The sequence below is a fragment of the Tympanuchus pallidicinctus genome, unplaced genomic scaffold (genome assembly GCF_026119805.1).
Source record: "Tympanuchus pallidicinctus isolate F22 unplaced genomic scaffold, pur_lepc_1.0 scaffold10, whole genome shotgun sequence".
Lineage (NCBI taxonomy): Eukaryota > Metazoa > Chordata > Aves > Galliformes > Phasianidae > Tympanuchus > Tympanuchus pallidicinctus.
The window spans coordinates 4,964,105-4,991,101 of NW_026294619.1; the positions used below are offsets into that span (position 1 = coordinate 4,964,105).

Sequence of the window (26,997 nt, forward strand, 5' to 3'; positions counted from 1 at the left end):
TGAGGTACGTGTGCGCGACGGAGCGGGCGGCGGGTCACGTGGCCGGGACAGGGGGCGGGGCTGCCGGTGCCGCCGTGACCGTTGGCTGCGGCGATCGTTCCCGTGGCCTTCCCGTGGCCCTGTGGCGGCATGCAGAACGTCATCAACACGGTGAAGGGGAAGGCCCTGGAGGTGGCCGAGTACCTCACTCCCGTCCTCAAGGTGCCGGCTCTGCGCGGAGATCCCAGCGCGTTCCCTTGCTAGGCGTTCCGGGAGGGGGGAGGGCTGGGTGGCCCTCTCTGTGAAGGCCGCGCTGACGCCCCGAGGGTCGCGAGGGCGCCGTCCCGCCTCTGCGAATTGGCTCCAAAGGAGGGAGCGGGCAGCTGCCTGCTTCCGTGGGGCTGAGCTGCGCTTTGCGTTCCGTCAGGGCTGGAGCATCTCTTGGGGAGGTGGGGGAAGATAATGGTGGCAGGCCTCGGGAGGGGGCGGGTTGCTGGAAGAACGGCTTGTCTGCTGTCATCGTTTTGTGCTGAAGTGGCTGAACGTTTGCCTGTGTGAGCAGGGATGGAAGCCAAGCGTGCTTGTGCAGTGATAGGCTTGAGCGTGGTTTCAGGGGTGGGTTGCAGTGGGTCTTTGGGTAAGAGTGCAGCTTTCTCAGCTGACAGAAAGAAACAAACTCGTCAAGTCTCCGTTATGTGCGCAAATGTAAAGCTGTATAGCATGACTGGCTGTATCTGCATTGCTAAATAAATGGAAGCATCTGCACAACGTAACAGCAAACAGTAGAAATTCTTCATGGTCTCCTCTAATAACATGCTTATAAAGGTGTACAGCAAATCTATTCCTGCTTGCTTAGGTAGGTAGGAAGTGATTTTTTTATTTTTTCTCCATTTCTCAATTTGGTAATATATTCTACCTTCAGTTTTCAACTATTTTCCTATTCAAAAGTTGACTTTGTATGGAAATATTTAACTTCCCAGCAGTACTCTCACTACTGACTTTCAGACTTTTTCCATGTTTTTATTAAAATATGTAGCCACTCCAATAGTAATGCCTCCTGCTTATTTCTGTGGAAGCTATAACAAATGCACTGAATGCAATAACAGTATTTGGCAGAGAAAATACTTGGCTACAAATCATGATTGTTCAACATAGGCACCAGCATTAGCTGTGCATTTTTGCCAGCAGTGAACAAGAGCCTGCATGCCACTCATCAAAATCTGCATCATTGGAGATGACCAGTTGCTGCCAACTGCTGAAACACACCACTCACCACCTCGCTGTGTTCATGTCAGAGTCATAGGGGTTGGAAGGGACCTCCAGAGATCATCAATTCCAACCCCCCTGCCAAAACAGGCTCCCTACACCAGATCATACAACTAGGTGTCCAGGCAGGTCTTGAAAATCTCCAGAGAGGGAAACTCCACAACCTCCGTGGGCAGCCTGTTCCACTGCTCTGTCACCCTCATTGTAAAGAAGCTCACTACATCCACTGTTTGGTCTCCAGAAATGCTCAGCAGGTGTCGATGAATATCAGTAGCAGCCATGTTTTCAGCGTGGAGGAATTCAGTGGCACATCTTCATTTCATCCACACTCATAGGTCAGACACCATTTTATCGTACTTCCCCTTTGCTGCCATTTGTCACACGGCAACCAAATGTAATGGAATATTGGTGGGAGGGTTCAATCCTGCCATATCACCTACATCTACCTCTGACATTATAGACCAACTTAATAAAATAGGGGGCATTATTTCTGCCTTGTATGCCTGCTATAATTGCCTACAACAACAAGCTCTCTGGCTATAGTTCTGCTGCATGACCTTCTACATGACTTGTACTGTGCAACCTGGATCCTTGGACAGAAGTTGGTGATATGCAGTTATTAATTGAACTTGTCCCTTTAAAGCAAATAACATGCTCCTGCCTGGATAGTCTGTCTCTGTAGGTTTCACCACTAGTGCGAGCCATCTGCTGCTGTGAAGTTGTGTGGAAATGTGGCTTGTTCACTGCAGTATGGCTGTTGCACAACTGGTATTTTATTATGTGAACAGCAGAGGAGTTTTTGTGCTCAGATGTGCTGGGGGGCTGTGGAACTTCTCATGAGTGGGAGGTGATGATAACATGTATGTATTCCCTTCACAAGGGGATTTAAGCAAGTACGCTGATTTCTTGACTTCAGAAATTAACTTTAGCGACTGTGTCTTGTGCTAGGCTTGCATACCACATGATGCACATAGATTAAAAAAGTGAACTATTTACCCTCTGGGAACAGAGAGTGGTTATTTTACATTTTTCCTAATGTAATTCCAGAACTACAAGCTTGTTCTTGTTGCATAAAGTATATGGATAATTTTGAGGTTAAATAGTAAGTAGACTTTAACGAGGTGTTGCATAATATGTTATTCTCAATTTTTATAGTAATCCAAATTGCTAAATTAGTTCTTTAGTTTTTTTATTTTTGTTAACTGCGTATAGCAGTGCATATAGTGATGTTTGCACAACAGCCAGTTTGTTTATCATTAATCATTCACTTCAGTGTCTCTTCTTCAGAGACATAATGGGAGAGAAAGGGATCAGGTATTCATGAATACCTCCCCTGTCCTGGGATCTGGTGAAGTCGCCATCCCTGGCAGTGTTCAAGAGGCATCTGGATAAGGAGCTATGAGATATTGTTTAGTACCTTGTGTTAGCAATCATAATGAGAGGATGGACTGGGTGATCTTGTGGGTCCTTTCCAACCTTGTGATTCTGTGAAATAGGTGAGCTTGTTTCCGTTTATATAGCACAGGTGGTAGTGTGCACCAGGGTCAAGCGCCAGGAAGAACTAAGTTAAGTAGCAGCTGGTTTTCTTTAATGCTTTCCCAGTGACTGAACCTGCTGAAGTTGTAGCCAAACATAAAATCCTTTGTGTTTGCTGCTTTTAGTCTTGATGGAAAAAATCATGAGTTCTTCAGGGCAAGAAGCTATGTAGTAATTGAGGACTTGAAAAGTGAGCTACGCCATCCTTGAAATTTATATTCTTTCAAAAGTTCTTCTTAAATAACTGAAAAACTGTAGGTTTCCTTGAGGCTTTTCTGAATGAAAAAACAAATGAATCATAAACTGAGTACTCTCTCTCCAAATTTGATTACGCTGAAAATGTAGTCTTAAACTTCATAGATGTTGTCTTTAATGCAAAAGTTCTTAATTTTTCTATGCAAAACTAAATTACGTGGCCATTTGCCATCTGTTGTAATCATAACTGGTTCTATGGTGTGTATAATGAAGGCATCAAAACAAAATGGGTACCAAAAAGATTTAGTAACAGTCATTGCAGCTTTTCTTATCACAGGTGAAAGCTGGTTCAGTCCTTCATTTCATGACCTAGAAACCCACATACTGATGCATTACGCTGTCATTCAGTATTTAAACAGTCTCAAAATTGTTATTCTAAAGATCATTATTTCCAGCTGCTTTTCTGTCTCTAACTGGTAAATGTAATACAGAGTGTAAGGTGTCCTCTTTCTCTTGTTTTCTTTTTATTATTATTTTTATAATATATTTATTATTATTGACATAACTGACTCTATCAAAAGCAAAAAAGAATAAATTAAAAGCCACTACCAACAAAACCACTTTGTAATCTTATCATGAACCTCGTTCCCCTTCCCCCCCCAAGTCTGCTACAAAGTAATTTTATCAGGCCTTATGTTATAGGATATGGAGGTATCAGCATAAGCAGAGGCTGCCTCCAAGCTGCTTTGCAGATCTATGTGGACTGAGCAGATATTTTTGTCCCCAGGAAAGTGAATATGTTGATTTGCCAGCCGAGCTCAAAAACTCTACCTTTTATTTATTGCAGGAATCCAAATTTAAAGAAACTGGAGTCATTACACCTGAAGAAGTAAGTATTTAGAACCTTTGAAATACATTTGGAAACTGTGAAAGTACTGATAATTTTTACTCAAAGTGACTGTGCTCATCTCAAACAGTTTACTTCTTTGTCAGTTAAGTATTCCTTCTTGAAACAATTTCCACAATGTGAAAAAAAAAAGCCTTCTTAGCCTACAGGTGAAGTAGGTCAGCATCAGAATTCTTCTTGAGATCTGAATGTGGGATGTCTTTTCCTGTGTTATGTCCTAAAACACTAGTTAGAAAGTTTTTGCTGGGTCAGCAGCTCCGTTTGTCTTGGGGGGTTAACAGGAATATGTTTATTTCAAAGGCTTTTCCCATAAACATTTCATGAGGTAAATTTATTACTGTATCTTGCTTACCTCACTTTTGGTTCCTTCCAAGACTATGGCTAAACCATTATATATGCTTGTCTACGGTAAGCATTCATTCAATGCTTTTCTTTTTCCCTTTTTTTTTTTTCCCCCCTGTGGAGGCTGTTTCATGCTGCCAAGCAATTGCTATTTTTAAAGAGGAAAAAAAGAATTTTTCTAGAATTGTAGAAACACTGAACATGCAGTGCTATTTGGGCTCCCTGGTTGCGCTTCTTCTCCCATTAAAATGCTACTGTTCTGAAAATACGTTGTCCTTGCTGAACAGAGTTGGGTAGAATGAAAGAAAAATGTGATGACTTACAAATGTGAAGATGAAATTAAACCAACTGCAGCTAGTATGGGCAGGAGTGTTTTTCCTAATGTTGGTAGATAGTATTGTTCTGCTGTGTTACGAGACATGCAAACATTTGTGCTCTCTGTCATCCAGAAGAGCAGTACTCTGAAGAACAGGCTTAGTAACAAAGTGTTCTGCTGTATTGATAACAATATATATGTGTAGATGGTTATACGTTTTACATACTAATATATTTGTTTTTTCTATATAAAAAAAGTATAACTTTACAGAGAAAGTGTAAATGAATGTACTAGTGCCTAATCCCTTCTTGATCTGAAGGAGGGAACTCCATAGTAGAACTGAAAAGAAGGTTTCTGTAGTGGCAAGAAACACTCTATGCTACATTAAGCTGTTTGCAGTATTTATGGGTCAGTAAAATAATGCAAATAATATGTATTATCTGTGTAAACACAGATACTGATAGGATGAATAAATTGAATCCTTCAAAGCTGTACTCAAGAGAAATGGTTATCTAGCAAGACAAATTGTTTTCTTAAACTTAGGTAGGGCTGAAGCGTGGACCTGCTTATTGTCTCTGACAACCTTTTTACTCACTGATTGTTTTGTTCTTTATAGAATAGTGATTGCTAAAGAGTTGAAGTCACCTGTGATGATGGTAGGATGTTATCTTTGAATGAGTTTGGGTTTCCCAAGTAATGAATTTCAATTTAACTTGTTTTTCCTGCATCTTAGTGTGAGATACCACTGTGGTAAACTTTGTGAGGAGGGACATGACTTAGTGGACATGGTGGGGATGAGTTGGGGTTGGATTGGATGATCTTATCGGTCTTTTCCAATCTTAATGGTTCTATGATCTTGTGGCTTGTCTGTGAAGATGAATCTATTCAAGGCTAGGCTGGATGGGGCTCTGAGCAGCCTGGTATGGTGGGAGATGTCCCTGTCTATAGCAGTGAGGTTGGAACTGGGTGGTCTTAGACATCCCTTCCAACCCAAACCATTCCATAATAACACTAATGATGACTAATCAAATTCAACATTAGACTAATCAAATTCAACACCTTTTTTGGGGTCTGTGTAATTGATGTAATTTCAGCAAGTTCTTGCCTGCCAGGTGTTCTTATTAATTAATAACTCATAAAGATAGCCTTTTAAATTTCATATGTGAGCATGGGCAAATCTTTAAAATAATTCTTTTCAAGAGTAGAAGTAAGATGTTGTCCTAAAATTGTTCTCTTGTCACTTTTGTGTTACCGGCTAAGGTACGATAGCAGTAGCACAGTAGAAATAGAAAGTGAAACCACCTGATTTAATTATGCAGTCCAAGCTGAAGAAAAATTCAAGTGAAATTTAGAGATTGTTTTAGGTTTTTTGTATTACAGAACCTGCAAAGAACGCTTTGAATTTTTTCATCTTAAATAATGTCTTTTAACAGTGGAGCTGCAAGCACTTGTTCCAGTTCCCTGGACAGAGAATTTTAGATGATTCTGGATTTCCATGTGGTGTTTATTATCACATACAGCCTAGTACATGCTTTTGTTGTTGTTGTTGTTGTTTTTAATTTCCCTGTGTGTTGGAAGAGATTACAGTTTTCCTTAAATTGAAAATTTCACTTCAGCTAGAGGCTTCTCTTGGGGAATGGTTGAAACGGTTCGCTTTTGCAGAGATCAGGTCTGCTAACTCATATGCAGTACATGTTCTGGTATTTTCCACTGTGTGCATCGGAAGGCACGATGAGAAAATGGCTGATGCTTATGCTACAAGCCTGCTGTATCACGCCATAACGCCTTGTGGGCAGCTTACAAATATGTTGTTGTAAATTGGCATTCTAAGAAAAGAAAGCAACTGTAGCATTAGGTGTGTACCTTCTTTTCAAAGTGAACTCGTGCATGGAACACAGAAATCATTATTCTTAAATATGGATTTCTTTTTCAGTTTGTGCAGGAAAACTATGCTCAGTGGGTTAGATTATGCTGGGTAGATTCTGAGTTGGTACAGTTTTGCATGGTGAAATAGCTTTTATCTTTGATACTACGAAAAAGTAGAGTGAAGATTTTTAAAAGTTCTTTGTTTGGAACAACGTTCTACGTAAGTTTTTTCAATTTACTAAGTGTGTGGTTATCCATATCTAGTAAATGCCAGTGGTGAAATATGGTGGTTGGTGCTCACTTCTTAAAGCATACTGTTTACTCCTCTGTTGCAGTTCTCTCACTAATTCAATGAAGTAGTGACAGTCTCGCTTCTGTTCTTGCTGCAAAATTGTTGTGAACACTAGAAGAGAATTAAACTTTTGGTTTTTTGTAGCTGAAACTCAAATAAATGTACATAAAGTTTTTACTGGATTGATTTTGGATGGAAAGCTTAAGTTCAGTTATTCATCTCATATTAATCTCTTCAATGTCTTTGTAAAACATGAAGAGTAGCAAATAAAAATAATTTATCCTTCACAAAATCAATGATGTAACTTGGATTAAGAAATAGTGGTTAGTATGCATTTCCTTCAGGTGAAGTTGATTTAGTTTTGTAAGTCATTTTATGATTAGCTGAAAAATAGTAAAGAAAGCATCAAACAAAGTATAAACAGATTAACTATGTAATAAGTATCAGAGGAATATGCAACTGAAATATAAATAGTATTGCAGGAATTGCACGTTGCTTTCTTATGCTATATTTAACAGTTCTTTAATTTTTTCTTGCCTTAACAGTTTGTCGCAGCTGGCGATCACTTAGTTCACCACTGTCCTACTTGGCAATGGTAAGTAAACACAAAAGAATTGCACAAAGTTGTAGCATCCCTACATACCTATGCTTTGATGTGTTTCCATTGGATACAACCGTACAATTGTCTCATTTCAGAACAGTACTCTGACTCTTGCAGTGCAATCTACTCTATCTCTATGATGAAGATATATGAACTTAAAGTCAAACAGGTCTTTTTTATTCTTTGTAGCAGTAGGGAAAATAAGGGTTTGTTTGTGGGTTTTTTTCGTTGTTATTGTTCTCCAAAGGCTCTGGTGGAAATAAACTTGTACATACCATGCATGCTTTCAGTACTTAGCTGCGGTAGCAGTGTCTCTTCCCAAGTTTGTCTTTCGTGTTTAAAAAAAACAAAAGGCCATGTCCAAACAGAATTGCTAAGAACAAGTTGTAATTGGTATGTTTTAAGCAAGAGTTTGGTTAAATGTTTTCAAGTAGACCCACGCCAGGTTGCTTTGTGCTGTGCTTGTTCTGGGAAATTCATTGTTATTCACACGCAGTGGGGGGTGCAAACAGGGTACTTTCTTACATTTTATTAGTATCTTGCATTATAAAACAAATCATTCTGGACCGTGAACAGAGAAAGAATTGTTATACTTGAATCAGTTTCTTGCCTTTTTTACTGTCTTCAGAAAAAATAAGATGTTGAATCATGTCTGTACATAAGCTTTATGTACATAGTTTGCAGCAGACTATTTAGTAGATTAGAAGACTTTTATTCCAAACCAAAAAGCAAGGAAGGTAAAAGAAAGTGCTCTGAATAATGTGAGCTTAGCAAAATTACTGGAGTCTGGTTACTATGGACAGGTTGTATAACTTCTGTTTCTTTTTCTGAAGTTGCTTTCTGGAGATGCTTGGTACTATGTTGTTGCTGATTATAGTATGTTTCTTACAGACTAGATTGTTTTGTCAACCCATCTTTGCTAGGCTATCTCAAAGTGAAGGTGGTTATTGAAGCAGAAAATATTTGTAATCCAAGACTTGATAGTTTAGGAATGGCCAACTTTTTTTGATCCCATACAGATATCAAAGTCTCTATATAACCAAGGGCAAAGTTATAGCAAACAAATTCTGTTAAGAGTTCAAAAGGAGTACATAAAATACTCTTGATGTAGATTGAAAATAGGGTTCTTTTGCTTGCACGTCATCCAATTCCCAACCTTTTTGTGGTGCACTTTGTTTTGCAGGGCTTCAGGAGAAGAGCTAAAAGTCAAGGCTTATCTGCCAACAGACAAACAATTTTTGGTAACTAAAAATGGTAAGGCTGAAGTTTAAATATAAGTGAGTTTAGGACAGCATGGTTGATTGTGCTGTCAACTCATTGCCTGTATTGACAATTGAAGCGTATTTTGTTCTTGTGATACTAGAAGTTTTTCCTGCACATCTGAAATCTCTTCCTTTTATCTGTTATTACCAGGACTTTATACCAGCAGTGCAGTTTCTTTTGATGAAGTAAAAATGAAGAGTAAATGCCATAAACTTGTCTATTGTCCTTGTCTATCTTTTTTTTTCCTCCACCCTTTGGATCATAATTGGTTTATTAAGTTTAAATAAATAAGATATGTTTATTTTACACCTCCTTTTGGAAATGGTGGGTTATTGAAGTTCCCAGAATTGTCATACCAGTGCTTCTGGAATGCATAACTGATGTCACTGTTCCTTTCAATAATTTATATCATACGATTATATAAAATGCAATTTTAAATCCAGTTTTCATCAGATTCACAATTGTGTGTATGTATAATACTTGTGATGACTCCCTTTTCAAGAAAATACAGGAGAGACCTGTACATTGATGTGCATTGGCACTACCATGGTAGAATTGTTTTCTTGAGAGATTTTGTATAAAAATGTGTCAAAGATAATGTAATTAGAGGTACCTGCAATACTATGAAGATCGTCAAAAGTTTTTTTACCTGCTGGAAGTTGTATTTCATGCTTTGATGTCCCTTGCAAGCTTTGAAGTCTTGCAGGGAGCTGTAGGGAACTATCATATGAAGATGTTAGTGCTAGTGTTGGACAGACTTCAGTGAGATAGTCTTGATAGCTGAATGGCCAGGTGATCTACTTTGTTTATCTCTTCTACTCCTTCCAGGGTACCACATTGCTGTGAGCTTCCTAGGCCACGCTTTAAAGCAATGTGTTTGTGCTGTTTCTACTGGTAGTGACGCATTGGCCAAGCACCTGAGTAGAAGCTGTGGGCTAAGGGTGAAGCCAAAAGCCACTCTACAGGCTTCATTTTGGAAGTCTTTGGAGAATGTTCTTTCACTGTGACTTTCAAGCCTTCTTCTCTCTTTCTGAAAATTAGCATTTTGTTGCTCGTTTATGCAATTGGAAAGAGTCTGCTTTGTCTTAACTGGATCCGCATTTTCTGTGACTGTTTTCTGAAAATTATATTTGAATTGTACTTAAATGGCAATACGTATGACTGAAGTTGCTTTAATTAACAAATTAATTTTAGCCTATTCCAAACTTGTAGACGTTAATTAGCATGATAAATTAGGTACATTTAACAGTAAATATCTGATACAAACTTTAAAGGAATTCTAAAGACAAATCAGCTCAGTAAACTGGTGGTAATACAGGCAATATTGTACTTGGGCTAGATGTAATTTAGTGTTTAGCAGTAGTTTAGTTGTTGTCAAATTAATAGGTAGCATAAAGACACATGAAAAGTTAATTTGTTTCTGGTACTTATGAGTTTGGGTGAAAGTTCTAATTGTTAGAAGAAGAATGAACTTGCAGCAACTCGAACAAGTGATGTGCTGTAGTGAGATAAAACACCACTTACAGCTCATCAGCATAATTGATTTCATTTGAAATATATATATCCAGGGTTCCTTAAATAAAGATATGAGCTAACTATATTTCAGAAGACCTTGTAGAAAAGTTTCTTGCATCAATCTGATTTTGTATAGGAATGGCTGCAGTCATCTTGTTTTGCAATTTTTTGCAGTACCGTGCTACAAAAGGTGCAAGCAGATGGAGTACTCAGATGAGCAGGAGGCAATTATAGAAGAAGATGATGGTGATGGGGGATGGGTAGACACCTTTCACAATGCAGGTATTCAGAGTCTTGCTTCAAACTTTGCATTTGGTAATCAATAAGATTATCAGTTTCCACTATTAGAAAGTAAAATCTTTCTCATGCGGTTGACTGTGTATTAGTACCTAATCTGGAAGAAAGTATGTTACTGTGCCAGAAACCCACGTGCTTTGTGTATGACTGCTTGTATGACATATTTAACTGTATGCCTGTATGTATCTGAAATAGGCTGCTTTTCAGTGATGTCAATGGTATTTTAGTTATTTTGGTATTCTCTTAGAAAAGTTCTAGGAAGTTATTGCCAGGGGGGAAGCTAGGGGCTGTGTACTGGCTCATTCTTTAGCAAAGAGATCTTCTCTTCAAGAGAGCACTGGTTTAAAATATATGTCAAGAACGTAGTAATTTCTGCTTTTAGTCAGATGGCATGTGAAGGATTTTGATACTTAAATGATGATGCAAAGAGACTTAATGATTGTAGTATTTCTCATTTTGTTAATTTGTTGGGTTTGAGTTAAAAAGGGGAACAATTAGAAAACAGCTCTTAGTATTTGATGTCATTTGAAGGGCTAAAAATATTGTTAAATAAGGTGATGACTGTGAAAGATGATCCTTTTTTGTTTTTAATGAGCTTGTGTCTAAAAATTATTGCTTACATGGATCTGTCTCATTATCAGGCTTGTTCAGCCTGGAGAAGAGAGGGCTGGAGAGTGACCTCAATGCAGCCTCCCAGTGCCTAAAGGGAGCCTACAAATAGGAGGGTAGCCAACTCTTTACAAGGGTACATAACAGCAGGATAAGGGGAAATGGTTTTAAGTTGAGAGAAGGAAGATTTAGGTTGGATATCAGGGGATGTTCTTTACCAGCAGAGTGATGAGTACTGGAACAGGCTGCCCAGAGAGGTTGTGGATGCCCCGTCCCTGGAGGTGTTCAAGGCCAGGTTGGATGGGGCCCTGGGCAGCCTGGTCTGGCATTAAATGGGGACGTTGGTGGCCCTGCATGTAGCAGGGATTTGGAGCTTGTTGATCCTTGAGGTCCCTTCAAAACCAAGCCATTCTAGGATTCTGTGATTCTATGATCCTGTGTAGCACAGCTTCTAGTAAACCACGTTGTCCTTTTCTGAGAAATGGCAGTTTTATTAGTTTTAATCAATTTCTTCATGAGCTGTAATGAGTTAATTAAATTCAGTCTTTCAATTACATTGTCTTCTACTGCCTCCAAGGCTGGAATATATTTCAGTCAGCTTTACTTTTTTCAGTGTAATTTTTTTTTCTGTATTCTGGCAAATCTTCTCTCATTAAATAATTTAGCCATACTGAGGAGAGCAGGGGTGCAAGAAGATGCTTTTGCTTATGTAAATGTGTAATTTTGATCACTGGAAATTCTTCCCTGTATTGCTCTTCATAATTGAACACCTCTCTGCAAGGAAATCACATGAGACATAGCTTTGTCATATTCTTTAATTAGGTATGCCTTCTCCTTCTCTGCTCTGTCAAGTTTTGGGTGTGGGTTTTTTTGTTTGTTTTATTGGGTGAGATTATTTGGGTTGATTGATTTGGTTCCTATGCTTTGCTAGTACAGCTATAAGACTTCTGATTAGATCTAGCTGGGTCTCTGAATAATCTTAGGAGGTAAAAATTTATTTCCTTTCATCTGTATTCATAAGTTTTATAACAACACTTCTCGGTGTGTGTGGCAAAACTGCATGTAAACAATCACATTTCCACTAGAAATATGTTGTTTCTGAGCAGCATTCACCTGACATCCCTTTCCCTAAGCAATTAAGGTCCATTTTTGCATTTCTGCGGGACAGTAACTTGATTTCAAGTTCATTCATTCATGATATAACTTCTTACCTGAGCAGATAAGAAGATTCATTTACTGTTTCAAAGCAGAATGTTGTCGTGTATCCCAAAGAGCAGCAAATGAGTGCTAGAATAAAACTGGGAATCAAATGTGGAGGCATTAAAATGTTGATACTGCTGTGATTTGGGGTGTTTTTTACTTCCACTTCTTCTCAGCTGAAAGCATTGTGTGCTACCATGTTTCTGCTTTGTTGTCAACACTTTGCCTTCAAGATGCTTCGAAACAACTAATGAAGCATACCTTGCCTGTGAAGCTGAGAGAATTCACGTCGTGAATTCATTCTTTGTGCCAATGATCCTTAAAATAAAAAATCCAAATTACTTTGCAGTTATTCCATCAACAAAATTTGTTTGCAGCATAAGAGCTGTGCTATTGTGCTATGCATTACTAGCATGGTCTGTTTATGGATGTCCAGCTCCAAGCATGCTGCCAACACCAAATAAATAGCCTTTCAAATCTATAGAATTGTTGTGAGGTGTAATAGGAATGATCATATGCTGCTTTCTGAGTTCCTTGTAATTCGTTGTAGTGTTCTGTAACAAAGAAGCAGGCTTCTTTAATGCAAATTTGCTGTTCAATTAACAGGTATAGCGGGTGCAACAGAAGCAGTTAAGGAGATCACTCTAGACTGTAAGGTACTTGCTTTGGAATTATTTTTTTTCTTTATTATTGGACATAAAGGTAATAGAAATCTTCCCTGCAGCAATCTAGTCTTGCTTCTGAAAGTCTAGAATACTCTTTGTCACTAGATGTGTTGCAGATATTCGTTGACCTTCATAGCTGTGATACAGATTTAAGCATGTAATCTCTACATTACCATGTGTTTACCAGAGCGGTGTTCTTTTTAGGCTGTGTTTAACTAGTGTGCTCTTGTGCCAAACCTCTACAAACTGAAAATGCACCTGGATTCACGGTGATAACTACCCTTGTTTCTCAAGAAGCTGATGTTTGGTGATCCAATGTAAATAATCTTTTTTTTTTTTTGTGGAAAAATAATGCAGGAGTAGGAAGTATTTATTCATAATCTTTAAACTTCATTTTCAGTAGCGTTTAAACTCTTTAAGTCCTGTTTGATGCCCTCACATTCACTGACATACTAGCACTGTTTAAATATCTTACAAAGTCATCAGTTTCTGTACGTTTCCAAAAAATCACTCGGTAGCAGGATCCAAATCTGAAACTTAAGGCCTCATGAAACTGAGAACAGAAATTGAAATGGATATGTGTAATAGCTAATGTGCTTAAGAGATGGGGAGAATGTCACAAAGGGCAAAATGATTTTAACGATGAACGCTCGAGTGGAGTTCTATTTGTGTCCTTTAAGAATGTGTGAAACCATCCAAGCATGAATCTTTTTGATTCTGAAGATTAGATGGAAAGAGAACGGAAATTGTAAGCAACTCAAACTCTGTTGATGTGATTAACTGTGAAATTCATCCAAGTGAGACTGTACTGAACACTGTGAAAATACAACTTTTTGACAACTCAGTTACGTAAGGGTAGAAAAAACTCTCTTAAGAATCACCTGGAGGTGACTGGCGTTTCTACAAAATGTAACTGTAGAACCTTATTGGATGTGTAACTGCTGTTGTGTTAAGGATTTCACTTCTGTTCTGTACACAGAAAAAAAAATCTGCATGTAGAGTACTTCATTTCTTGGATCACAAGGCCAATCCAGAATGACAAATCTTTTTCTGCTTATGTACCATTTGCCGAAGTACTCAACAACATAGTTATGTACTGATTGTGTTTTGTTTTGTTTTCCTTATAATTAGAGCAGCTCCTAATTCTAATCATTGTTTTGAGTATTCTCTTGAAGTCTTCATGACATTGGCATAAATTGAGGCCTCTCTCTCTGAATTTCTCTGGAATTGTCTGTTGGATTCAAACGTTATCCATAGGCACAAAAGTTGTTTGAGGGCTTGTTTGTGGCTTAGTTTATAGAAAGTCGTAATCTGCATGTCTAGTTGTGGGCTTTCATTTGAGGCAAGTGGGTTATTTGAAAATAAATTATGGCTGTGTAATACTTTATTTGTGATTATTCTTTACGTATAAATAGAATCATTCTGGACTAATGTTTGAGTTCAGTATAGTCCTTGTTAGTATTGCAGATTATTTTATTTCATTTATATATTTATTTTTTGCACGGCTGTTTTGACTGGACCTAAATACTTGAGATTTGCTGGGGCATCTTAAATGCAGCTGTCTTTAAAGTAGTGCTTTCAATTTTTACTTTTTATCTAAAGGATAATATAAAAATACCAGAGCGATCAGCATCCTGTGAAGATGATGACGAGGAAGATGAAGGAGAAGCTGCAGACATGGAAGGTATTTCCTTAATTGAATGGGATGCACTTTTTTTTCAGGCCTTTAGCTATATTGGTACACTTTAAGAGAATACTACTTTATTTTTACAGAATGCATGCTAACAATAATCAGCAGGCAGATCTCCTTTATTATCTTTTGTATGGTCTTATTGGTGCATGTTTAATTTGTGTGATGAAATCTCAATGACTATTGACAGGCGAATAGGTTTCAGTAGCAACGTAGAAGCAAAGAAAAATTAGGAATTTAGCATAGTTTCATTCCTGCTACATGGCTGTACCTAATCCGTCAACTAAAAACCACTTTTTTAAGGATTGTTTATCATGTACTTGTAGGCTTTGTCACATTTGTATTAAAAAGGCTTAGTCTGGTTTGGGGGTTGGGAAATCTATGCGAGTAAAACATTTTTATATACATGTGACAATGAGAATGAGAGCTATGATAACTAGCTGTGAACTGAACACAGAATTTTATGGGTCTTCTTTTCAGAATATGAAGAAAGTGGGCTATTGGAGACAGATGATGTGAGTGAACTGTTCTGTCTTGTCTGTTAAAATACTTATCACCAGTATGAGCACAGGCAGAGTAAAAATAAAGATAAGTGGCTCACATAAGGTTATTAGGAGCAGTGGGATTCCTGAGCTTGGTTTCCTATGGATTTGTCTCCTTCCTGACTACCTTAACTCATAGGTCCTTACAAATTTTGACCGCAGTAATTTTGCTTTCTTTGCTGTTCTGTTTTGCTCTGCTTACATACTATGCTCAATTCACAAGTTATAAAGTGTGGTGGTTGTTCTAAAACCTGTGTGTGGTGGACGGAGTGTCTTATAGGTTCCGTTAATTGCATGCACACTCCAGAATCTAATGAGGGAAGACAGGGCATCATTATTTGGAGGCACTTTTCTGAGGTTTTCGTGAAACCTGCATAATCTGAGACCTGCCTTGTGAATTTCATTGGGATTGTCTTTTTTGTTTAAAAGTTTTTGGTGGAAGAAGGGAAGAGGGTAGCACAACGTAGTTGCACCTTTCCTTGGGAAATCGTGTCTTAAAAAACAAACAAAAAAAAAGTGGAGAGAAATTTATATTACTTCTTTGAAGACTGAAAACAAAACCTAAAAGCCTGTATTTCTTAATGTACACTGGAGAACATTTATTTTGATCTTGCAGCCCTACCTAGCTGCATAGGATGGGACAAGAGGGAATACAAACAGGACTATACTAATGTTGTCATTTTCACCTTGAAAACCAGGCAACACTTGACACAAGACAGATTGTAGAAGTTAACAAAGCCAAAGTTGATGTTGGAGGGGAAGATGCTATTCTACAGACTAGAACTTATGACCTCTACATCACTTACGACAAGTATTACCAAACTCCAAGGCTCTGGTTATTTGGATATGATGAGGTACAGCGATGTTTCTTTGTTTGTTTGTTTTCCCACTTCTGTGAAATGAGACCAAGTCAGATAACAAGGCTATTTTGTTATTACTTTCTAAATCACAGTGCAAATTGAAAGGAAGAAATGGTGAGGAAGCCATTATGCAGTCAGGATTGCAGACAGGGCTTTTAGGGTTGCAGGACACAGAAATTATTTCACTGAAAAATTGTACTTGATAACTAAGTATTTTTGGAAAAAAGGGGGATTGTGCACTGTTATTTTTTTTAAGCTATTGCTCTAAGAGAAGCTAAGAGAAATAACCCCTGTCAATTCAGACAACTAAACATGTGTTATTGTGATAAAAAGATTAGATAAATCACTTCCCTTTTACTAGCTAAGTTTCTTGGATCAAAGTTGATGAGGGCTTATGACTCAGTTACCTAGATGGGAACCAGGGCCTTGGTTGTCATATATAGAATTGACCATTCACCTTATATACTAAAAGCAAGGTTTTATGTAGTACTATTTCAACACTGTATGAATTTTAACACAATCTGTATTTTCAGTGTACTTTCAGAACTGTTGTACTTGTGACTTACGGTACTACATGTATTCGTGATGCTAGAACTACTAAGAAGCAGTAAAAAATTCTTTTTTAGTAATGCTTTTGATGGAGTGTTCCTTTTTTCTTTGTAGCAACGGCAGCCTTTAACAGTAGAGCATATGTATGAAGACATTAGTCAAGATCACGTCAAGAAGACTGTGACCATTGAAAACCATCCTCACCTTCCTCCACCTCCCATGTGCTCAGTTCATCCATGCAGGTAAGTGTTTCTAGTGTGATGCGGGATGTGGACACAAGGCACTTTGCTGTTCTTGTTAAGGTTTTGATTCAGGTTTTTTTGGACTTATTTCCATACTTGGCTGCCACAATGGTCTCTTAGCTTCTGAGGGAATATAAAATACAGAGAATAGTTTTTCTCTGAGGTCATTCCGCTGCTCACTGCTGCAAATGTACTATGCAGTTAGAGTTCTCTTTTCTGTGCTTAACTTGCTTTTCCTCCACTTTCCCAGAAATTCCAGAAGATGGCAGACTACTAGAACTCTATAGAGCAAGTTCTGTGCTTTCATTTGCTGTTTTTGGGGCAGTAGAAGTATATATGCTTTGAGAGCAGGAAAATGTTATTTCAGTGTGAAAGAACTCTCTTTCATTACTACCTTCTTCCCAAAATGTCCATTAAACTGCTAAGTACAGGTCCTGTAATTGTCACACTGAAATATTATTTTGCACTTATGTTTAAAAAAAAAATAGTTTTCAGGATCTTTTCTGTTGCATTTCCACATTTCTTATCCAATATACAAGTAGTCTGTAGTTAGACTAGTTGCACAGATATTTTTTCTAACATGTTTTTGAAGATGGCTTTTATCTTAGATGTAGAGTGGTTCTTCAGCTTCCTGCTATTATCAAGATCTTGGAGATGTGAATTTGGGCTTTCTCTCTCTCTTTTTTTTTTTTTTCCCCATTAAAAAATAAAAAGGAAAAACATCCTGTATCGTGTACATGCTTACTATACAAATAAATAGAAATTCTGATTGTCCCTTTCACTCACATAAGTTTCTTTGTGCTTGAAGAAACAATTCTGGATCTTGTGTCACTAGTTGAGATGCCAAATAATTAGCATGTGACTGACAAGCATGTGGTAACTTCTGCAGATTCAAAGCATTCTTACTTCTAGGTTAGGCATTCTTTGAACATACGATTAGTTTTGGGAAGGCTGTACCATTCTTTATAAAGAATGGAAGCTTTGAACTGGTGGATGGCTGCTCTTGATCTTATGAGGTTGTATATCCATGTGTTTTATAATCTGTATCTTGTCTTCCAGATTTTGGTTCTTTAACCACCGCCTTGCAATAGTCTCTGCTTTTAACAAGCACTCAAGCTTATGCCTGCACAATATTAAGCAGGGAAAACATTTTACAAGTGGGAAATAGCTTTCTGCCCAGTTCAGCTGATGTAGAGAAATTTAAGTAATGAACTTCATTGTTGGTCTTTTAATGACCAGGTTTAAGTCTATAAAGACCTATCTAGACAAGCCTTGGTACTCGAGAGTAGTATAGGAAGCAGATACAACTTAGAGAACTATTAGAAAAGGAATAAAGACTAAAACAGAAAACATTAAGTTTCTTACTGCGAATCTGTGGGATGACCTATATGTTGAATACTGCAGTAAGTTGTTGTTATCCATTCTGTAGTCTTTGAGATAAAGGAAGAGGTACAGATAGGGTATCAGGAATAGCTGCAGTTATGAAGCTTCTTCCAAATAAGAAATGATTTGAGTAATCTGGGACCCTTCAGCTGGCAAAAGACCGCTGAGGAATGAGTTCTGATTTCAGTGACTCTTATCATGAAAGCCACAGAGGGACAATAGCCAGTAGGTCTTTCTTTTTATTTTTTTCTTCAGTAGTAAAGTGCGTATTATTGAATGGAACTCACTACTGGCATGTTGAAAGCCAGAAAAAGGAGTATACTCTGCATATATCTAAGAAACCTAAATATTAAAGTTGTTTAGGAAGTTAATGGAAGAAAAGCTGTCAAGAGTTGTCAGGTGTGGTTACTGTTCCAGAATTAGGGAGCCTCTAGTCTGTGTACTGCTGGAGACTTGAAAAATTTGAGGGAAGCATTACTAAGTACGTGCTCAGGCCTCTGTTTTTTGAGCATGTACTCTGAGTTTGTCAGATAATGAGGAGAATGAAAAAGATCTTTTGCTGTAAGAAGGATTTGGGAAGAAAATGGCATATGCTGTTCTTTCCTTTTGATGGTTGATCAGGTGGGATGAATGTAGGAAGGTTTAGCAGACTGAGTGGGAAGGCAATTAACCAAAGCAAAGAAGAAAACGTTCCTGATGTGGCTCAATTTAGTGGATGCTGAAAGACCTGCTAATAAAGGAATGTGAGGAAGCCTCTGATGGATGCATGTTGGAGGGCACTCACAAAAGAAATAAAGATGACAAGATATTTGGGCATGACAACCCTTGCTGACTACTTAAAGCTGTAGAGTATATTCTTGTCTGTGACTACAATGTATCCTGTTTAACTTTGCAGACTTCTTTATAGAAGAAGAACCAATTTCCTATTAGCCTGTGAATTTGGATTGAAATTTTTTCACAGAGGAGAGCTGCGAGTGTATGTGTTCCTCCTCTGAAATGAGTAAAGTTTCAGTGACTTTGTTACATAATTCACATCTACCCTCGGAAAAACAGCTTGCATCATGAGACTTACTGCAATTAGTCTTTTAAGAACAAAAAAGGAAGATTGATATTGCAGTGAGATCAGTTTGTCACTAGTCTTAAATGTAGAGGAAGCAATGTAGCCTTCTCCAAAACAAGACGAGGTGATCTAATTGACTGGCAACTGCTTGACGTTGTGTAAGTTAGCAGGTATTGTCCTGAGAACGTGAAGAAAGTGACTGATAGTGTATCTAAAATGGTGGTTTAAAATGGAATTCTATGTGACTGCTAGGTACTAATGTTACAAAGGCCATGGTTAAATTAGGTTGCCTCATGCCGCTTAATTCTTAAAGCGTTAAATATATATTCTCTTGCTGTATGAGGCAAGCTATTCCATCTCCTTAATTTAATAAGGCGTATAGCTGAGAAGGTCTGGACTTCTGAGATTTTATTTATTAATTTATTTTAAAAGGTCAAAAATGTTTTGTTGTTAAGTTAGTGTTTTTCTAGCTCTGCAGCTGTTGCTTCCCTACACATTACATATATTGTGTAATGTGGGGTACTTGCGTGGTCCTAAACTCACTTGGCTGTTTCTTGCAATGCGTATGTCCTTCTGTCCTGCGTCAGAGAACAGGAGGAAATGGGATGTTGGCATGAGGGAGACTGCCACTTCTTAAGACTGCTTCTATTTTAAGTAGTTAGTTGAAAGAGTTCATCTTGCATCTCTTCTGGAAGTTGTATTCCTTATCAGCATTTTTATGATACCAGCAGGAACACATTCAACTTCCTCATTAATTGCTGGAAACTGGTTTAACCACAGTTCTCACTATTTATGTGGGTTTTATGACTGATAATTTGATAGCAAACTAGTTAACTACTAAACACATTTACAATTGGGTTTGAATTGCATATACTAATTCCGAGATCATATTTTCCTCTCCTTCAGAATGTATAATAATAGGCTTTTGAAGTCTTTTAACCTTACATAGTGTAAGCTATCAGCAGGGAAGTGAATGTAAGGCTCAGGATAAGTGAATTGTAGAGTTTATGGTCAACTGTCAAGATTATGCAGGTTTATACTGAAAATAGCACCTGTGTGCTTTTTTTCCCACCAGTGTCTTTCTGTGAGCAGTTACAGACACTGAATCACATTCGTGGACAGTTTTCTCTTGAAAATACACTGTCCTATAGTGTCTTAGATTCAGCTCTTTGTTCTAGAAGCTTATAGTTGTCCACTGCACTGAAAGTCCTGAAGAAGGCCTTTTACTGTTTTGAACTGTGAATAATCGATCATTTCTGGTATTGCTGTTGTGTGGTTTGTGGGTTGTGTTTCCCCCCAATAGGTCAGGGATGGTTTTTATTGTATACATTTACTTCTCAGTGTTGTAATTTTCCCTTTCAGCTGATACTGAGAAAATATCAGTATGTCGACTGTGCTGAATTCCACTGTCAGGTTGATTTTATTTATTCATTTACTTCTGAAAGATTTCAGTTACTTCCAAGGGGAATTGGGCATAAACTGGAGCACAAGAAGTTCAACACAGTAAGAGTGACAGAGCACTGGAATGGGCAGCCCAGGTTGTGCAGTCTCCTCTGGTAATATTCAAGACCTGTCTGGATGCCAACCTGTGCAACCTGCTGTAGGGGACCTGCTTTGGCAGGAGAATTGGACTTGGTGATCTCTGGAGGTCCCTTCCAACCCCTACAGTTCTGTGATTCTCTTCAAAAGCAAAAACTTTTAACAAAGTAAATACTTATGAGAGTGTAATCAATCTAAGAAATTGGATTCTCTCTATTTATTTATTTATGGACTTAACTCTATACGTATCTGTCTCAATTTCTTTTCAATATGAACAACAGTATTTTTTACTTAGAATATGAGTGTTAACTTGTATTACTTGAAGCACATTAAGAGTTGGTAATATACCAGTAAGTAAATTAGGAGACTTTAGTAGGTGTTTCGAATGTTTGATCTACTGATCTACTTGTTAGCTCAAGTGATATACAAACAGGCCTGAAACAAACATCAGTAGCATTTACAGTTACCTTGGGTTAAGGCAACCAGTTATTTCGGGGTAGCTAATATTCAGAAGTAAGGTAATAATAATAATCTTTGAGATTTCTAGATAGGGTTTTTCAAATTACACTTCTCCCGAAGTTAGCTTGCTTCTTTTATTTTTAGGATATGTATTCTTCATGTTGTCTTCTCAAAATTTTCTTGTAGAAGGAAACCAACTTTTGAAAGCTTCTAAGTCACAAAGTTTCTCACAGGTAACTGTAAGACTGTAAGAATGACCGTTATGTTGCTGTTAGAGAATTCCAGTTATCTTTTACTGGTTCTTAGAATACTGGAAAGAACAAATTTCATTAAGATGTATGTATGGGCTGAGGGAGCTGGACTTGTTCAGCCTGGAGAAAAGAAGGCTGCGGGGTGACCTCATTGCAGCCTTTCAGTACCTAAAGGGAGCCTACAAACAGGATGGGAATCAACTCTTTGAAAGGGTAGATAACAGCAGGACAAGGGGAAATGGTTTTAAGTCGAGGGAGGGGAGATTTAGGTTGGATGTCAGGGGGAAGTTCTTTACTGTGAGAGTGGTGAGGTGCTGGAACAGGCTGCCCAGAGAGGTTGTGGATGCCCTGTCCTTGGAGTTGTTCATGGCCAGGTTGGATGGGGCCCTGGGCAGCCTGGTCTGGCATTAAATGTGGAGGTTGGTGGCCCTGCCTGTGGCAGGGGGGTTGGAGATTCATGATCCTTGAGGTCCCTTCCAACCCTGGCCATTCTGTGATTCTGTATGAGGTTGAGCCAGTATCCTGTAAAAGACTTAAAATAGCTGTGTGGTGACTTGTACTTGTGCCACTACAAAAAATAACTCACCATTAACAGATGAGAGGATGAAACTTAAGTTGTAACAGAGACCATGTGCCTACAAAGAAGCAACTGGCTTAGGTATCTGTGTGAGCATAAGTTCTGCAGTGGCATCATGAGGATCCAGAATTGGAATCAACTCTGATGATTAGTTGGTTTCTAAGGACCAACAGCACAGTAAGTGACAAATGCTGACCTTTATTATTTCCCAGACTTACACGTTCCTGTTTACAAAGTGTCTTGGTAACTTTACAACAACTTCCTTCCTTGTGTTTGCAGTCACTGTCAGCATGAGTAACTTTAGAGATAATTACTGAATGCCACTATTAGTCAGTTATTTAGGCTGTTTTGATTTGTATAATTATGTCAAAGGATGTTCAGTAAGTTATTCAGACTGTGCTTACCACTCTTCCTGGTTCTTACAAATACAGTTTGTTTCAGGATGAGTACTTTAAACTGCTACTGTTGACTAACTTGCACTGTTAAATGGGTGGGCAAACATAACACCATGTGGCGTTTCTGGTCAGGACTGCCTACAGAATCATGAATTTAAAGCTGATGGATAGGTGAAAGTGACAACCTGTGAGTCTGAGTTAATAAGTTATAATTAAAACTTCAATTGACCGTACAGTATTTTCCTCCTCTGAGTTGGTATGTTCTTCATCCTTTAGTTTATGATACAGAAGACTATTATTCCTGAATTGTAGCTGATCATTAAAAGATTTATAGCATTCCTTGTTGGAAGTATTCAAAACTAGATCAGACAGGCTCCTGAGCAATCGGTTCTAGCTTACTGTTCTTCTTGCAGGAAAGGCTGGACTTGGCAGTACTAGGCAATGACCAGAAACTTTTCTAACCTCAGATAGTTTGTGATTCCATTTTATATTCTTATAAAAGGTGTTTTATGTAGGTTTGGCTTACCCTGCATTTCCAAGGAAACTATGAGTTATGTATTTGATATTTCTTAAGCACACTGAAAATCACCCGAGGCAGATGAAAACGCTGCAGTGATTTGTAGGTCACCTTCAGAGATCATCTGGGGACTTCTGCTGGCTTGCTGCTTCTAGTGAGGATTACCTTCTAGAGACTTTCCTGATGACTTTGTCATTTTACAATTAACAATTGTACAAGCAGAAGGAAAACATACTGTCTTGCATTATGCTACTCAGTCTTCACTGTAGCATAGAATATTTTCTTTTTCTTTGTGAATGTAGGAGGCTGGCAATTGTTATATTCAGCACTTCAGTATTAATATTTCAGTTGTTGTTGGGACTTCTCTGTTAATAAACTGCAAGTTTCATCTTGCTGCTGTTGGAACCAAACATCCGAAACTTTTTAATTTGCAGGTAATATGATTTTATTGAGATGAAGAAGTTATTTTTTCGTTATTTTTTCGTTCACTGTTTCTAATCTGTATTTCAGGCATGCGGAGGTGATGAAGAAAATAATAGAGACTGTTGCAGAAGGTGGAGGAGAACTTGGAGTTCACATGTATCCTTTTTCATTACTGCATGCTATTTGTAAGGATTTCTTTCAGTGTAGGGAGCTGTTACTTAAGGGTTCCTAAACTAGAATTCAATAGTGTGTGAAAGCAATAAACCATGTTTGTGGTAGTACTTAATTAGATTTCTGGGATGAGCTCTTTTTGTGTAAATGAACACTGCTACTCTGCTGGGGAGAGGGGAGGGCAGGTGAGGAACCAGAGTGGAAAACAAGTAGTATTGAAGGGACAAGATTGAAAGTTTGCATCTCAATTAAGGAGGTAGCTATGAATATGCAATTGAGATCCTGGTGAGGGAGGATGTATTAAGAAGATAAGGCTGGAGTTACATAGACGTTGGCCAGAGTTGGCATGCATTTGAGTGAAGTTTGAGAATCAATGCTTTGATATTACCACATAGTAGACTTGGAAATATCAGATGTACTACTTTGGTATTAGATTTGGCTCTGAGATTGATTTTAGTGATTTATTTTAGTTTTTGTTTCACTGCATGCCTCAGTCACAAGTGGACAGACACCTCAGTTTACAATTGTCCAGCATACTCAACATTACAAATTTGGGACCAACAATCGTTTGAAGGTGTATCATACAGGGAAGACTAAGAAAATCTGCTATTCAAATGCAAGCTTTTGAGCTTAGCAAAGCTTATTTCTCCTTCCCTTCTCAAGAGCAAGGAGCATTTCCAAAGGATGTTTCAGAACAGCAGCTTACTTTTTTTTCTGAGCGACTGAAAATGAGAAGTTTCAGTTTAAGTTCTGTACAGAGAGAGCAGTGAGGTGCTGGAACAGGCTGCCCAGAGAGGTTGTGGATGCCCCGTCCCTGGAGATGTTCAAGGCCAGGTTGGATGGGGCCCTGGGCAGCCTGGTCTGGCATTAAATAGGGAGGCTGGTGGCCCTGCATGTGGCAGGGGGGTTGGAGATTCATGATCCATGAGCCATTCTGTGAGAAGAAGCCTGTTTTCGCTGCAGCTGCAGGAAGGAATTAGCCTTGCTAGGTTCAGTTCAGCTTGGCATTTGTTAATAACAAATGTTAAATTGGTAAATGGCATTATATGTTCTTGTAAGATATTTGTAAGAGTTATTGAAAGTAATTTCTGGTTCCTTGTTTTATCTTGAAAAAGTAAGACTTCTATGTTTGGGCAAGCACCAGATGTTATCACTAGAGATCTGTTGTATTAGTTTCCCAGTCTCTATCTGTATAATTTGTAAGTGCTATTTTCCTGCTAGCAAGAAGAACAGTTGAATGAAATATTGTAAGTGACTTCTAGTTTGTTTTATGGGATTTCCAGTTTTTACAACTCTTCCTTAACAAGAAATTCAGGTACCTTCTTATTTTCTTGAAATTTGTACAGGCAGTCATTCCAACAATAGAATATGACTACACGAGGCACTTTACAATGTAACTAAGATAAAAGATCCTCTATCAAGTCTTTATTTTTTAAATAACCCATCCATGTGACATACATTATACACAATTTCTGTAATTAACCTTTTATCAAGCTGATAGATGAAAATAAAATGTTCCATTACCAGCCTTTTTAATAAAAGTTTTTGTGTGTAATAAATAAATCACTTTCATTCCTGTATACATACTGCAATAAGAAGTGGAATTTTTTTGTTCATAATTCTTTCAAAATGATTTCAACAGAAAACTATTTTTCCTCCATACATGGAAGTCAGTCTCCTTTATTAGTAGAATCCTTGTGCTTTTGGCTTTGTTGTGATTCATTTATTTTTGTCTGATTTAAATTCACCTGAAAGCGAAGGCATTTTGGGTTTGGTTTTTTTTTTTTGCTGGTTTTTTTTGTTTGTTTGTTTATTTGTTTGTTTTCCCCTCATTGTGAATGATTGTATTTGCTCTAACTGTAGGAAGATTTAAACCTGAAAGAAATTAAGTAGAATCTTGTTAGGAAAACTTAACTGCATCTTAAACTAAAGTAGCTCTAAATAAGCATGCTTTGAAAACTAATTTATATTCACACTAGAACAAGGTTAGCATTTTGAGATGGAATTCTTAGGGAGAAAAATAGTGTGTAGTCTGCTGATCTTGTAATAAAGGCAAGAACAGTCGTGTTGAAAAAATCCCAGATTGAAGGTAGAGGGTTAAAATCACTGTGTTAGACTAAAGTTTAGTCTTGTAACATGTCTTGACCTATAGACTATGCTAACTGGTAGCTTAATAGCGTGGTTTCCATTTTGAGGGTAACTGTACCTGGCATTGTTTGTGATGTTTGTGAAGTCAGATATCACAGACACATCCAGGTTTTGGCAGCCACTTTTTTTCGCTGTACAACATTAGTTTTTCATTGATGGAGATGGGGAGAAAGGATTGGTAAGTGTATGTCATAGGTTCACTTAAATCTGTAGCTATCGCAACATCACTGTCTGCCAAACATCATCCTGCCAGAGAATCCGAAGTTGGATACCTGTGGCTGTCTGAATTTACTGTTGAAGAAGAAGGCTGGCATAAGGGAACCCTTTCTTGGCTGTTCTCTGTACCATGCTCTTACCTGAGAGCCTGTAACCAATTCTTTCTTCTGTATTTAAATTAACTTTCCTCTTTTGATATCCATCTTCACTTCCTTCTTGGACAGAATTTAAGCAATGTCTGCGTAAGTGAACAGTAATGCTGGCTGAAACATGATAAAAACCACACCCACTGAGTCATGCAATAAGATTTCCTTATCAGATTCATTTCAAAGATGTTTTGGATTTTTTGGTAGCGAGTGAAATTGTTGTTCTTCACCTAGTGAATAGATTATTTTTTTAATGAGGAGGGGACCAAACAGATCTTATGATTTAAAATTAACCAGCATTGATACATTGTTTTGGAGTTTCTGTTTCTTTGCTCTGCCAAAATGTTCTCGTTAGGAAGGTAAATTAGTTTTTCACTGGTTTCCAATATGCTGAGATAGTAATTACGACATTCTTAGTCAGGCTGTTGGTGAAAGTAAGTTGGCGTGATTTAAACTACTGAAGGCTTTTTTGTGTGACCATTTCAGATAAACAGGGCAACAGCACTGAAGCCAGCTAGCCAGTGGCTTCCATCAGCACCAGGATATTAAATATTGAATTTGTAGCACTAATATACTCTGAGTACCATAAAGCCCATCCCGCACGTGAAAATAAGCAGATACTTGGTGACTAACATGTATGATGCTCTCTATTTGGCTGCGTATCAGAGTGGCTGTACCTGACCTGAAAAGCTGATGTGTATGCTTCCAGCAGTTATACTGTACATTCATATTTTCTTCTGTTTGACACTGGTATTAATAATTCCTTTTTAAGTGAAGATTGCTGTTATAGGATCTGCTATAAATTTAATCAAATATAATAACTTCAGTTGTAGCTTTTAGCAAATCCTGCTAAAAGCAGGTCTGAATTTTTCTTCTACGTTAAAAAAGTTCCTGAGAAGTTCTGCTCTTCTGGTGTGCTTCTTCTGCTGCACTTTTTATAGTTTCTATGGCTTTTCACTTGCCTTCTAGATCACTATTTA

At 37.9% G+C, this 26,997-nt stretch overlaps 1 protein-coding gene across 1 annotated transcript; it reads left to right on the top strand.

Annotated features, from left to right (window-relative positions):
• Nucleotides 1-28: 28 nt before the first annotated feature.
• Nucleotides 29-25,089, top strand: ATG3 (autophagy related 3). Its single transcript, XM_052665772.1, has 12 exons — nucleotides 29-201; nucleotides 3,824-3,865; nucleotides 7,245-7,294; nucleotides 8,484-8,554; nucleotides 10,253-10,360; nucleotides 12,791-12,840; nucleotides 14,452-14,533; nucleotides 15,020-15,054; nucleotides 15,780-15,935; nucleotides 16,605-16,732; nucleotides 23,424-23,492; nucleotides 24,823-25,089. Exons 1-12 carry the CDS (start codon nucleotides 130-132, stop codon nucleotides 24,902-24,904), a joined length of 945 nt encoding a protein of 314 aa, XP_052521732.1. The 5' UTR covers nucleotides 29-129; the 3' UTR covers nucleotides 24,905-25,089.
• The last annotated feature ends 1,908 nt before the right edge of the window (nucleotides 25,090-26,997 follow it).

Excerpts from the sequence above, each read along its gene's own strand:
- ATG3 (XM_052665772.1), top strand. The coding sequence starts at position 130 with ATGCAGAACGTCATCAACACGGTGAAGGGGAAGGCCCTGGAGGTGGCC. Across the intron at positions 202-3,823 it reads ACCTCACTCCCGTCCTCAAG|GAATCCAAATTTAAAGAAAC; the intron begins GTGCCGGCTCTG and ends TATTTATTGCAG. Across the intron at positions 15,055-15,779 it reads GGCTATTGGAGACAGATGAT|GCAACACTTGACACAAGACA; the intron begins GTGAGTGAACTG and ends CTTGAAAACCAG.